Raw genomic sequence first — 14,594 nt, forward strand, 5'->3', positions numbered from 1 at the left:
CTGCACTGTGTACTAATCCTGAAATAAAGAGAGCAGATGACAATCTCGGCTGTGGAAGCCTCCTACCTTAAACGGAGTGAGCCAAAGCTAACAGTTTATATGGACCCCCAAAGTCTGAATAGGCAGTCTAACCAGGGTTTGCATTAAAAATTTAGGAAATTTTGTTTCTTCTTCAGTTTAATAAGAGGCAACAAAAGACCAAGACCCATGGTATAGAACATCACCAGAATAAGAGAGATTGGGCCAACCAGAAAGTAGTGATTATACAATGTCAATCTTGAATTTTAAAAAGCTTGAAGATTGCAGAAAGAAGGAAAGACAGACTGAAAGTAGAGTTGTGCAGTCCAGGGAAAGTTAGAGGAGACTGCTTGATGAATGCTGATTTTTAAGTAAGGATCGAGGGAAGAGGAGCAGGAGCTCATAAGATGGTTTATTTGGAGCTTATAAATAACAAAAGTTCAAGATCACTGACCATAGCAGTAATGATAAAATAAAGACTAGAGTGAGGGTGGAAGATAAAGGCGAGCGACAAACAATCTTTTCCTTGTATCTGGCCCAGGAGTGAGAGAGGTGCTAGAAAAGCCTCCCAGATAGGAGAGCAGTGTTCAAAGCTTAGACTTGGGCTTTAGAGAGAGTCAGAGTTATTGAGGAAAAGTAAATACTTGTACAGGTAGACTACCCTTTATCCGAACTTCCGAAAACCGAAACCCTCTAAAAACCGAAGGTTTTTTCGTTCAGCGTAAGTCGTGCGCACGACCCCGACCCCCCGCCCTTTCGGATAAGGGATAGTGTATCCTTTATCCGCACTTCCGAAAACCGAAATCCTCTGAAAACCGAAAGGTTTCGTTCAGCGTAAGTCGTGCGCACGACCCCGACCCCCACCCCCGACCCCCCGCCGACCCCGACCCCGACCCCCCGGCCGACCCCCACCCCCGACAAATTTCCCAGTCTTATCAAATACCTTCTGAAATCCGAAATTTTCCGAAAACCGAAACACGGCTGGTCGAGGTTTTCGGATAAAGGATAGTCTACCTGTAATGAAAATGGAAACTGAGCTTCTTGGAGCAGATATGGGAGTTCCATTTGAGTGTAAATAGTATAAGCAAGATTGTCAATGAATGAAGAAAGACGAAGGATGGAGCCAAACATAAAAGCTGTGAATTAATCAATAAACATGAAGAAACTGTCTTTGAATAACAAAGGATCAAGATTGTCAATGCTCCACTGAGGGGCATGCAGAGCTAGAGCTAGATGTAGTGTGATTCAATCATTGTACTACAAGAGGACTGGAAATGTGCAATCTATGGAGAATGGAATCATCAGTAAAAGGGTGAATAGAGTTGGATGAGTGAAGGAGGTCGTTGATATGAATAAGGTATAGTGAGAAGCAGAGAGACCCCAAGAACATGGGCGGAAATGTCAGCAATAAACTACCAGAGTGATTTGAGAAGATGGTTAACTGTGAAAGGAAACCAAATAGCTAAAGTACATTATTATATAAAAAACATATCCCAGTGTGCCTATTTATAGAAGCTTCAGAGACTCTAGCACATTTGACAATTTCAGATTAAATTAGAACTGCACAACATTAACACTTATCCATACTCCATAAGGTCCAGGTATGAAAATCTCTTGATACAGTGCTTACGGCAAACATAAAACAAAATAGACCAGAAAAATTATTATAATCTGACACTGTATGGACTTGCAAATTGATATAAAGGGCACCTGAAAAGTTAAACACACTAACCTTCAACCAACACCACCACTACATTGTAATATTTACCTTCTCTTGTCAGACTATACTATTCACTATTATTGGCCATTGAATTGAATCTGGGACCTTCTAGCTTGTATAGTTTAATACTAGACCAAGTAGTGCCTTTACTTATGTGGCCATCAAGAAAATGTCTTGCTTTAGGTTTTGAAAAACAGTTGGTATATATAAATACAATTACTACATTTTTTTGCAGATTGATATGCATTACATTTTTTTCTTTGGCATAAATCAGTGCTAGGTACTCTGTATAGCAAGTGTTAGCATCATGCATTCCCAGATCAGGAATAACATGGATCAGAAGCACAGCAAAGCTTCCTCTGCTCTATTCCAGCAACTTGCCTTAACCCAATCCCAGAAGAGCACCTGCACTTTACCAGTGTGATTTATTTATCCATTTTCTATGCAGAACATCCTCAAGCCTCTCCAAATGAGGGTAGGAATATATACTCACAACTGGACAGGTCTAAACTACCTACTAGGAATTAGGTTGAACCTGTTCCAAATCACTCAACTTTGTGCTCCCACAGCCAATAGATTTTTACCATCAGTTTTGTCTGTAATCCCATGTGTGAAATGTAAGTGAAAGGCCAATTGTACACAGGAACACCTACTTCCTCCAATGTACAAATAATTATAAATGCGAGGAAAGTTAAGTAATATAAAATTGAAAATATTGAGATAAAACCCTGTTAATTCATCTCCAACAACTTTTTTTTTTATTACAGTAGCTGCATATACAAGTGGGAAGGGAAAGAGAGTAGTCAAACCAATTTTAAGATAATTCCTATGTTGTCTCCATACATGCTGTGAAGCACTGTATAAATAAAAACTCTTCATTATGGTGGAATTGCTGCCTCCTATATGTAACCATGTTATTTCAACTGCCCACTTCTAAGGTTTAGTTGAAATTATTTAGCAATTTTACCCTGTTAAGACACAGATGATTCAATTTACTTACATATTCCTGTGCAAAATCAATAAGGTTTTGAAGATCTATGTCATCCCTATAAGCTTGAACATTTTTGTTGATAAATAAATTGAGCTGGTCCTTGATCCAGTCCTTGAAGACAAATGCTAGTATCCCCGTCGTCAACTCCAAGAAGAAAATTAGACCCAAAAATACTGAAAACTGAAAAATAAAACTTTTAATACATTGCACCTTACACCAAAATATAATGTAAATTCAGAAGTGTGGCATGTTTTCTCAGCTGGCACATCATTTTCACAATTAAATTTTCAAAATGTCCGAATATCTGGATTTTTTTTTATAACCAACAATTTTTTTTAATGTATTTGATATATTACTGAAAGAGAAAATAAACACATGCTGTAATTAGTCCCCAAAATTAGGATAATTAACAAAGTTCACAAAAATCCTCCTTGCCTGCCTCCCTTTCCCCTCCTCCTTTCCCATGTGTTCAAAGAGCTAATTTTGGAAATTGTCAAATTATTCTAAATCTAATTAAAAAGTATTTACTGAATTGTAAATATAAATGTAAACTAAAAAATAGTATAATCTATTTCAAATATTAGCCCCCATACTTTTAAAATGCTTTTCTTTTAATTATAAATTGATGCTGTATTCATCTTGTTGGCATTTCCACATGTTAAAAGGGTAACTTATCCAATCTATAGAACTGATAGCAGTTTCAGGCCCCTGCTAATAAAACCACCTGGCATACATCGTAACTCAATTTTATCAGCAGGAAGGGGGGAAATGGTGTTATCTCTTTTGAGCAATTTCTTTGGCCAATAGTAATTATGTGACCTTTTGCATCGTTAGAGTTGGTGTTTGAAAATTTCATTACCCAAAATAATGAGTGACCTTTAAAATGCTACAGACACTTTTTGACAATCTCATTGGTCAATAGAGATTATGTGACAGTTTTGTTTGTGTCACTTTCCAGCAACTTAATTGGTTGCCAATAGCATGCAACCGACCAGGTCATTCCACGTTGGACTAATGGGGCACTGAACAAAAGTTAGTAAAAGCAAAACAGGTGATGGAGGGAAAAAAATCAGCAATGTAACTATGACCTATTGGACCCTAGTAACCATGCCAATGTAACCAGAAATGGCAGCAGAATGACAAGATGACAATTTTCTTGGGCTACAAAAAAATTCCCTTCAAAATGTGTTCAGGGTCAAGGCAATGAATGGTTAAGTGCTTCAAAAAGCACTATCTACAATAGTCAAGATTAGGATGTTGAAGGGGTTTCCCCTTCTTGATTTAACCTGCAACTTTTTGACATCTCCTCCAATCTCAATTCAGTCCATGTCCATTTCCATCTTTTGATTCTTATCGACACCGAAATTTCACTTCTCTAATTCTTCCTCCTTCTGCTTTTCTCATTACAATTTCCATTTCTGATCTAAAAGTAGAATGGATTATGTTCATCCTGTTATTCCTGCTGCTTCCTAAGCTCAGCTTCCTTTAATTATCCAATTTTGATCTCCTTTGGTAAAAATATCTCTACCACACCCCACTAAATTCATCTTGAAGACTGGGCAGTTAAATGGCAAATTAACTTTAACATCGATAAATGTGAGGTGATGCACTTTGGTAGGAAAATGGAAATATCACCTACACCTTAGAAAATAAGAAGCTGAATGGGGTAGAAGAGCAAAGGGATCTAGGGATACAGGTGAAGAAATCATTAAAAGCAGCATCGCAGGTCAGCAAAACAATTAAAAATGCTAACAAAGCACTAGGATTTATTTCTAAGAGTACAGAATTCAAAAGTAGTGAAGTTATGTTAAACTTGTATAGGACCATGGTCAAGCCACATTTAGCATACTGTGCACAGTTCTGGTCTCCATACTATAAAAAGAACATAGAAGCACTGGACAACGTGCAAAAAAGATTTACAAAGATGGTACCAGAACCGAGAGATACAGCTATTGGGAAAGATTGAACAGGTTGGAGCATTTTTCTTTAGAAAAAAGACTTAGAGGAGACCTGATATAGAGGTCTTTAAAATTATGACTTGGTTGGACAGGGTAGATGTGAAGAGAATGTTTCCACTTGTGGGAGAATGCAAACTAGGGGTCATAAATACAAGATAGTTACTAATAAATCAAAGAGCAAAATAAGGAGAAATGTCTTTACTCAGAATGGTTAGAATGTGGAACAGGAATGGTTGAGGCAAATAGCTCAGATGCTTTCAAAAGGAAATTATACAAGTACATGAGAGGATAGAAAGCTATGCTGAAAGGCTGAGATGAGGTAGATAGAATGGGTGGAGACGCGTATGAAGTACAAACATCAGCAATGACTAGTTGGGCCGAATGGCCTGTTTCTGTGCATTCTATGTCATGTCCCTATCACTGTCCTAATCTTGATAGCCGAGGAACTTTCCAATTTTTGCAAAGCAAAATCAAAATGTAAGAATTCGCAATAATTTACAGCTCCGAAGATTAATTTCTTTGATTAAAGAATCCCTGGGTGATACACCTTTAAAAATTTCAGGGATCAAAAATGGCCGTCAGACCACATGGCCGAAGACAAAGGACTTGGAAAACAGCTTTCTGTGTCTGTGAAGAAAGGTTCAAGGGCAGTCAAATCTGTCAATCAAAGGGGAGTTTCCCCCCACCCTGCAGCAGGACAATCGATGCCTGTTTACAGAATGTTATACAATGTTGACTCGAAGATCAAGTGCTTGAAACTGCCAGCATGAACAAAGGAACTTTGTTTGCTAAGCACTCAAGGCTGTCAATCAATTGCAGTTCCAGGTGACCACAGGACAATGCTTTGTTTACAAAGAAATTGAATGCTATTAGCATTTGTTTGTATATCAAGTGGACACATCCAAACTGAGGAGAAACCGTTTAAATGAATGGGAGAACACATCCAAACCCATTACTGGACAATGGGGCAGTTGGATCCCTTTTGTTTTAGCCCAGAAACCTCCGGATCTGGGCGGGCCCCAAATGGGGGTATAAAAGATAGCTTCCCAGAAGCTCTCACTCTCTGGCCTCGCCTCCGTGTCCCTCTACAGCGTGGGAGTCTGCCTGTAGAAGCAAAACGCCAGCAGTTTACTTTTAAAACACAGGTGTTTTTCACTTCGGGGCAGTGAAGATCTAAGTTCGCAGGACACGAAGCAGGCATTTCCAGTGGTGAGCATATATTTTTCTGGCCTTCCACAAGGCAACTTAGAATAGGTATAGGGGTGGGAGTAAAGTGGGAATTTCATTAGAATTGTGATTTTAGTCGATTCCCTTCGTTGTGTCCGTTTCTCCTCCCCTATTTAAGCAAGACAGTGTTGCACCTAGCAGAGAAGTGCTATAGGGAACACTGAAATCGGTATTTAAAACTGTATTAAAGGAGTAGCTGTTTCAAAGTACTGTATTTGAAACTGTATTTAAAAGGAGTGTTGCATCAAGCTGTAGTGCTGTGGTAAGCGCTGTTAGCTGTTTTTAAAGTAACTGTATTAAAGTGCTGTTTTTAAGTAAAAGCCACTAAGCTAAGGTGCTGTAGTGCACAAAGGGTTTTTAAGTAAAAAGTACTGTATTTAAAGTAAAGTAGTGTTGCACTGAGCAGGGAGCCCTCTAGTGGACACTAAGTGTACTGATTTAAGCAAAAGTGCTGTACCAGGCATAAGAGCCATATCGATTTTTCTTTCTTTTGTTTTCAATAAATACTGGTCTGTTTTGCACCCAAACCACGAGTCACATTGTTTTCTGTCTACATCGCCACCGAATAAGTCCGGGGGTCAGAACTCAGGAATAGGGGAGTGCTTCGAAACCACAAGGGGGTCCCTGGAGCAGCTCAGAGGCTTCTGACTGGCCAGAGACAAATAACCCCAGCCCCGCTAGCATGAGTGTGTGGCTAATTCCTTACAAATCCACCTATCAATACAAGATAGTCACCAAAAAATCAAATAGGGAATTACGACGAAACTTCGTTACCCAGAGTGGTGAGAACATGGAACTCGCTAACACAGGAAGCGGTTGAAACGAATAGTATAGATGCATTTAAGGGGAGGCTAGATAAGTATATAAGGGAGAAGGGAATAGAGTTAGATGAAGAAAGAATGGAGGAGGCTCGAGTGGAGCATAAACACCGGCATGGACTTGTTGGGATATACAGTATAGAAACAGATCATTCAGCCCAAGTAATTCTCGCAAATGGCAAGGTACCTGGCTTACCAGGAGTATGAATCAGAAAATCGCAGCAGTGCACCTGCAGCTTTCCAATTTACACTCAAGGCAGGTCAGGTATCTCACCACAGGCGAGGACTCAGAAATTCTACCGCTGTATGTGCCATGTCATTGCTGGGCTTTTTTGATCACTGTCTCTTACATACCGCTTGCAGAAAACCCTGTAACAAATCATAGTAAATTAGCCAAATATAGGTCAGCCAACTAGGAAGGCCTTTGAGAATTTTTTTTTAGAACAAAAATAACAACCACTTGTATTTATATGGTGCCTTTAATGTAGTAAAACATCCCGAAGTGCTTCACAGGAGAGCTGTCAAACAAAATTTGACACCAAGTCACATAAGGAGATATTAGGGCAGATGACCAAAAGCTTGGTCAAAGAGGTAGGTTTTAAGGAGCATCTTAAAAGGAGGAAAGAGAGGTAGAGAGGCAGACAGGGTGGGAATTCCATAGCTTAGGGACTTGACAGCTGAAGGCATGGCCACAAATGGTGGAGCGATTAAAATCGGGGGTGCGCAAGAGGCCAGAACTGGAGGAATGCAGATATCTTGGAGGGTTGTAGAGCTGGAGCAGATTACAGATAGAGGGAGGGACGGCGCCATCGAGGGATTTGAAAACAAGGAGGAGGATTTTAAAATAGAGTCGTTGCTTAACCGGGAGCAAAGGGATGATGGGTGAACGGGACTTGGTGAGAGTTAGGACACGGGCAGCAGAGTTTTGGATGACCTCACGTTTACGGAGGATAGAATGTGAGAGGCCAGCCAACAGTGCATTGGAATAGTCAAGTCTAGAGGTAACAAAGGCATGGATGAGGGTTTCAGCAGCAGATGAGCTGAGGTGGGCAGAGTTGAGTGGTGTTGCTGAGGTGGAAATATGCGTTCTTAGTAATGGCACAGATATGTGGTTGGAAGCTCATCTCAGGGTCAAACATGACACCAAGATTGTGAACAATCTGGTTCAGCCAGGGAGAGGGATGAGTCGGTGGCTAAGGAATGGAGTTTGTGGCGGGGACCGAAGACAATGGCTTCGGTCTTCCCAATATTTAGTTGAGGAAATTTCTGCAAATCCAGTCAGACAAGCAGTTTAACAATCTAGTGACTGTGCAGGAGTCGAAAGAGGTGGTGGTGAGGTAGAACTGGGTGTCGTCAGCGTGCATGTGGAAACTGACGCTGTGTTTTCGGATGATGTTGCTGAGCGACAGCATGTAGATGAAAAATAAGAGGGGACCAAGGATAGATTCCTGGGGGACACCAGATGTAAAGATGCGGTAGTAGGAAGAGAAGCCACTGTAGGTGATTCTCTGACTACGACTTTTCTTTCTTCCCAGGTCCAAACGTTGCTTTTAGTCTTCTGATTCTTCCATCTGTGCCATCAAAGTAACTAGTGTTATTCTAGCTGGCATGGAAGGTTTTGTACCGCACACCTTTTTGTGGTGTATGTGCCTTTAAGAGCAATTATGGTGTATGTGCCTTTAAGAGCCCCAGGTGTGCGTAATGCCGGTAATTGCCACTTGGGCTATATAAGCCTGTGTATTGTGTATATCCTTTAGAAACCCCCCCCCCCCCCCCCCCCCCCCCCCCAGACTTGCTTAGTAAATACCTATGAACCAACTCCTGTCTTCAGTGTCTTTATCTACACACGGACACTACAGTGGCGACGAGGTGGAAACGGACTTACCTGCAATTCGGCAGCACCTCAAGGACATCGATTCCTCCAGCGTCCAGAAGACTCAAGGAAGTAAGAGAAACTGTGGTTTCACCAGCTGGCCAAGCTGGTGACAGGTACTGCGCTAATCCTTCCTGGGCATCAGGCTGGAGCTCCAGCGGCGGGCTCTACAGCTGAGACAGGCAGCGAAATCGGAGGCAAGCAATAACGGACTGGGAGGGTGCACTCGAGAGACGGCCGGCGCGGCAAGCACGTCAGCGTTTAGACCTCCGTCGGGAACGAGTCTCCAACAGTGAATAAACGGAAACCACAGTAAAACAGCGTTGTTATCGGTAGCAGCGGCGGGAAAGCGCGGGAAGCGCCATATCGTGGCTACAGAGAGAAAAAAAAAGCGCGGGAAGCGCCATATCTTTTCTGAAATGCCTAAATCTGGTAATATTGAGGCTTTTGATGGCGAAATAGAAGATTGGACCACATACGTGGAAAGAATAGAGGTTTATTGCACTGCAAATGGAATAACAGATTGAAAAAAAAAGCTTCAGTACTTCTGAACTTAATGGGCGCGAAGACATACGGGCTGTTACGAAATTTAATCACTCCAGCCAAACCAAAGGACAAGACTTTTAAAGAAATTGTTGATACCCTGCAGGAGCATTTAAACCCAACACCGCTGCTGATAGCGGAACGATTCAAGTTCTTCAAGAGAAATCAACACAAGAATGAAAGTAACGCTGATTACCTAACCGAATTAAGAAAGCTATCAAAGTACTGCCAATTCGGAGCAGGACTATCGGATTATCTTCGAGACAAATTTGTTTGCGGTCTCTTAAGTGAAGGAACACAAAAAAGACTGCTTTCTGAAAAAGATTTAACATTGGACAAAGCTTTCAGTATGGCTGTATCATACGAAGCAGCAGCAAAAGGAGCTGCAGAGATACAACAAGAGACACAGGACTTCGGCACCCATAAAATGACACAGGAGTTCGGAAGATGTTATCGCTGCGGCAGATCCACCCATAACCAGAGGAACTGCTGGTTCAAGGGCAAAGCATGCAGGCAATGTGGTAAGATTGGACACATTGCACGGGTATGCCAATCTGGACAAAATAAATCCACTGACAGAAAACAAAAAATCAATAAAGAAAAGTACAGGAAGGTACAAATGATGACGGACAATAGCTCCGAAGACCAGAATAGCGATAGCGACTCCGGAAACAAGAGACTAAGCTGTCTCAAATTACATAATGTACTTGCCAAAGAGGATTACCAAACCATTTGGGTTACCCTCACAATAGCAGGGTCCCCAGTTAAAATGGAGCTAGATACAGGATCAGCTCTAACCGTAATAAATCGACGAGATTACGAGAGGCTATTTTCGCATATACCTCTAAAAGACACATCCATTATCTTAAAAACATATACGGGGCAGAAAGTCTACCCCAAAGGAAAAATAAGGGTGCCTGTGGTATACAACGGCAAAGAAATACAAAAGTTGTATTTATACATTCTACAAGATGGTGGTCCACCGTTGTTGGGACGTGAATGGATAAGGAAGATACGTTTAGACTGGCACTCCATTCAGACACTGACGGTGACCAGTAAGGAAAAAAACAATGATGACATCATACCTGAATGATTAAAAGACATCTTGAAACACTTCTTTGGCGTTGGCCAAGAGAAACTAGGAACCTTGAAAGGCATCACCGCCTCAATAAAAGTGGAAGATACAGCAATTCCAAAATTTTTTAAGGCAAGACCGGTGCCATACGCAATACGTCCGGCAGTCGAGGCAGAGCTGAAGAATTTGGAAAAGGCAGGCGTATTATCCAAAATAGATTGGAGCGAATGGGCAACACCCATCGTTCCAGTCATGAAAAAAACATTGAAAAATAACTCTGAGGAACAGAAAAAAATTCGCATCTGTGGGGACTTTAAGGTGACTGTAAACCCGGTCCTTCACACGGTACAGTATCCTCTTCCGAGGATAGAAGATATTTTCGCCTCACTATCCGGAGGGAAACGTTTCACAAAAATTGACTTGGCACAGGCATATCTACAGATGGAGGTTGAGGAGACCTCTAAAAAGTATCTCACAATAAACACACACAAAGGCCTGTACCAGTACAATCGACTGGTTTTTGGAATAGCATCAGCTCCAGCTATCTGGCAAAGAGCTATGGAGCAAGTCCTGCAAGGGATTCCGGAGACTCAATGCTACCTAGACGACATCCTTATAACAGGAGAAAACGACAACGAGCACCTTGCCAATTTGGAGCGGGTGCTCACTAGGCTGAAAGAACGGGGCCTACGAGCAAATCGCCCCAAGTGCGAATTTTTCCAAAATCAGATATCATATTGTGGCCACATAATTAATAAGGAAGGGTTGCATAAGTCACCTGAAAAAATTGAAGCAGTTATAAAAGCCCCAGCACCTGAAAATGTTTCACAATTAAGGTCATTCCTGGGATTAATAAATTACTATCATAAATTTTTACTGAACTTATCAACTATTCTACACCCTCTTAATGATCTTCTACAGACAGGAGTGATTTGGAAATGGAACGAAGACTGTAAACGTGCCTTCCATAAATGTAAAGACTTAATCACATCCGAGAAAATTTTGGCTCATTACAACCCATCACTACCAATCAGACTGGCGTGCGATGCATCCCCTTACGGCATAGGAGCGATATTGTCCCATAGATTCCCTGATGGCTCGGAACGGCCGATAGCTTTTGCGCACGCTCATTGAACTCAGCTGAGCGTAACTATGCCCAGATAGACAGGGAAGCACTCAGCCTGGTATGGGGAGTGAAGAAATTCAACCATTACCTACACGGACAAAAATTTACCTTGCTGACTGACCATCAACCCCTCATCTCCATATTCAACCCTAAAAAAAGGTGTCCCCATTATGACGGCACAAAGACTAGAGGTGGTCCCTTTTTCTAGGGGCACACCAATACAACATTGAATACAAAGGGTCAAAACAGCATGGGAATGCTGACGGTTTATCACGCCTACCGTTGCCAACGATAGAAGAGGCACCTACAGTAGACCCAGTAGAGATATTCCACTCTACCAGTGGAATGTCTACCGGTGACAAATTCTGCCATTGAAAGGGAGACAAGAAATGACCCTACTCTCTCACGGGTCTACGATTTAACAGTGAAGGGATGGCCAGCACATGGCGAACCACTGTTGCCAGCATTCTCGCAAAGAAGAGAACAGCTGTCAGTGTGCCGAGGAACCTTGATGTGTGGATCCAGAGTGGTGATTCCACCCAAACTCCAGGATAAAGTGCTAAAGGAGCTTCACGAGGGGCATCTGGGTGGAGTGAAAATGAAGAACCTAGCTAGGGCGTTTGTATGGTGGCCAGGTATCGATGGAGACATCGAAGACATGACCAAGAGCTGCCTAGGATGCCAGAAGGTCCAAAATGCTCCGCCACAGGCCCCTCTACATCCATGGGAGTGGCCCTCATCTCCCTGGCAAAGGGTGCACATCGACTTTGCTGGTCCATTTATGGACTCAATGTTCTTAATCGCAGTTGATGCACACGCCAAGTGGCCGGAGGTAATAAAGATGTCCTCCACCACCACGGAAAAAACCATCACAGTATTAAGGACCATATTTGCCAGGAATGGGCTGCCGGAGCAGATATGTTCTGATAATGGACCGCAATTTGTGTCCTAAGAATTCAGAAAGTTCTTAAAGAACAAGGCGCTAAAGCACTACATGTCCGCCCCATACCATCCCGCCACCAATGGATTGGCTGAAAGGTTTGTCCAGACCTTCAAGAAGGCCATCAAGGCCATGGGTAATGAAGACATAAAACTTCAGCACAAGGTGGATAACTTCTTATTTGCATATAGGAATGCAACGCATATGGTTACTAACCAAACTCCCGCCATGATGTTCTACAATAGGAACCTAAGATGCCGGCTGGATTTGGTCAAGCCCAACATCCGAAGGGACGTGGAGAACCGGCAGTTTCAGGGCATGAATGAAAGGCCAACTAGGGCCTTCCAGATAGGCCAACCGGTTTTGGCCCGGGACTACCGTACCGAGAAATGGCAGCCTGGAACTATCTGCACACGATTAGGACCACTGATGTATACCGTGGACATCGGAGACAGCATAATAAGGCGCCATGCTGACCAAATCATCAAGTCATCCGAAAAGGGACAACCTACACCACCACTCTATACATCTAACAATGAAGTAGAGATACCCATATCTACCTCCAATCCGGTGATACTGGAGCCCGATGAACCCAACACTGGCCTTCAAGCCGAATCAGCCTTGCCAGAAGAACCTACTACACCACCAGAAACTACTACACCCCCGAGGCGTTATCCGGACCGAGTCAGGAAGCCTCCTGAGAGACTAACTTATAATTAATTAATACAGCAATGTATATTATTTTGCATATAACATGTAATTAATAATTACTTAAAATATGATGTACTAGTTAGCTAGAAGGGGAGGAATTGTGGTGTATGTGCCTTTAAGAGCAATTATGGTGTATGTGCCTTTAAGAGCCCCAGGTGTGCGTAATGCAGGTAATTGCCACTTGGGCTATATAAGCCTGTGTATTGTGTATATCCTTTAGAAACCCCCCCCCCCCCCCCCCCCAGACTTGCTTAGTAAATACCTATGAACCAACTCCTGTCTTCAGTGTCTTTATCTACACACGGACACTACACTTTTATCAGATTTAGTGCTACAGCTTAGTTCGCATTACATCTGTCGTTCTGCTGTCTCCTGTGCAAATTCTGACTTATATTTGGTGCTTTCAACAGTCTGAAGACTCCCGAGTCAAATTTATTGCTGCTAGTCATTTCTACAATCCCACTATTACCGCTGCCAATCAAAACTTTACCTAAAAGAAATGGCAGCTCCTCCTTCCTGCTCAACCAGCTGCTGCTCTTTTGCTGGCCTTTCGAAATCTGCTTCTCAGAGCTTCTTTCAATTCTCCTGTCCAACTTTCTCCAATCTTGATGGTGCAGTTGATAGTTCTATAGAGGAAAGTGACTTATTTTTCCTCAAACTCAAATCTCCAAAGAAGTTCTGCCTGGTGTTCCTTTCCATCTCACCATGTATGTCCGATACTTCGATCTCTGCTTCCAATGATGCATTTTCCATCATTCTCAGGATGTATGCCCTGCCTTATGTCGTCTTTTCAATTTCACTTATTCCCAGTCCAACTTGTCTTCTTGGAAATTTGATCTTGTTCACCCTGAGTATGTGATCCCTCACCCTTCTAACTACATCCTACTGCCTTTACAGTGGTATGTTCTGAAACCACAATCAGCAGTATGATTTTCAACATGACTAGTCCACTGCTGGTCTTGATCACCTGATCGAGATTTTCTATGTTTTTCATCTCATTTTTTTCCAGAGATCTCCCACTACCTTAGCTGTAATACATTTGTATCTTTAACATCTTGTATTTCTTTAATGCTTCATTATCACTTGACTGTGGTGATCGGTTAGATCAACCAGCAATCATTCAACTGATACCCCTTCAGTATTGGTCTTTTCCCCCCTCCCATTGTCCCTTTTTCTGATCCTATTGATATGCCTGTCTGTCTCTTACTTTTCAGTTCTGAAGAGTATAAACCCAAAACACAGCTGTCTATTCTTCCCACAAATTCTAACTGACTCAGTGGGCTAGATTTTCCCTGCAGAGGCAAGATGGCAGGTTCCGGAGCCGCTCTCTGAAAATGATTTTCCATAGATTGGCCTCTGCAGGGTTCCTGGCTAATTAATAGGAAGCAGGTCTGATGACGTCATTTGATGATGCGTCACCAGCCATTTCCTTAAAGGGACCACAGCCACATTGATTGACAGTTGTGCTATCAGTGTTCTACAGCATTGAGGTGCTGCAAACACCGACAAGCATTGCACAAAGGTGCATGTTTGCACCCAGGCTCACACATGACTCCCTCCATATGCTTATGGAGGGAGTCACAGCACGCAGGGA

General features: G+C 42.3%; 1 protein-coding gene across 2 annotated transcripts in view; it reads right to left on the minus strand.

Moving 5' to 3' along the window:
* Positions 1–14,594, minus strand: part of tspan17 (tetraspanin 17) — a 106,294-nt gene that overhangs the window by 21,341 nt on the left and 70,359 nt on the right. For both annotated transcript variants that reach the window (XM_085995261.1, XM_085995260.1), the window contains exon 4: positions 2,739–2,909. In XM_085995261.1, coding sequence (XP_085851387.1) covers positions 2,739–2,909 — 171 coding nt within the window. The remainder of the gene's footprint in view (positions 1–2,738; positions 2,910–14,594) is intronic.

The sequence above is a fragment of the Somniosus microcephalus genome, chromosome 8 (genome assembly GCF_052327205.1).
Source record: "Somniosus microcephalus isolate GS21.2 chromosome 8, FLI_Smic_1.0, whole genome shotgun sequence".
In the NCBI taxonomy this organism is placed as follows: domain Eukaryota; kingdom Metazoa; phylum Chordata; class Chondrichthyes; order Squaliformes; family Somniosidae; genus Somniosus; species Somniosus microcephalus.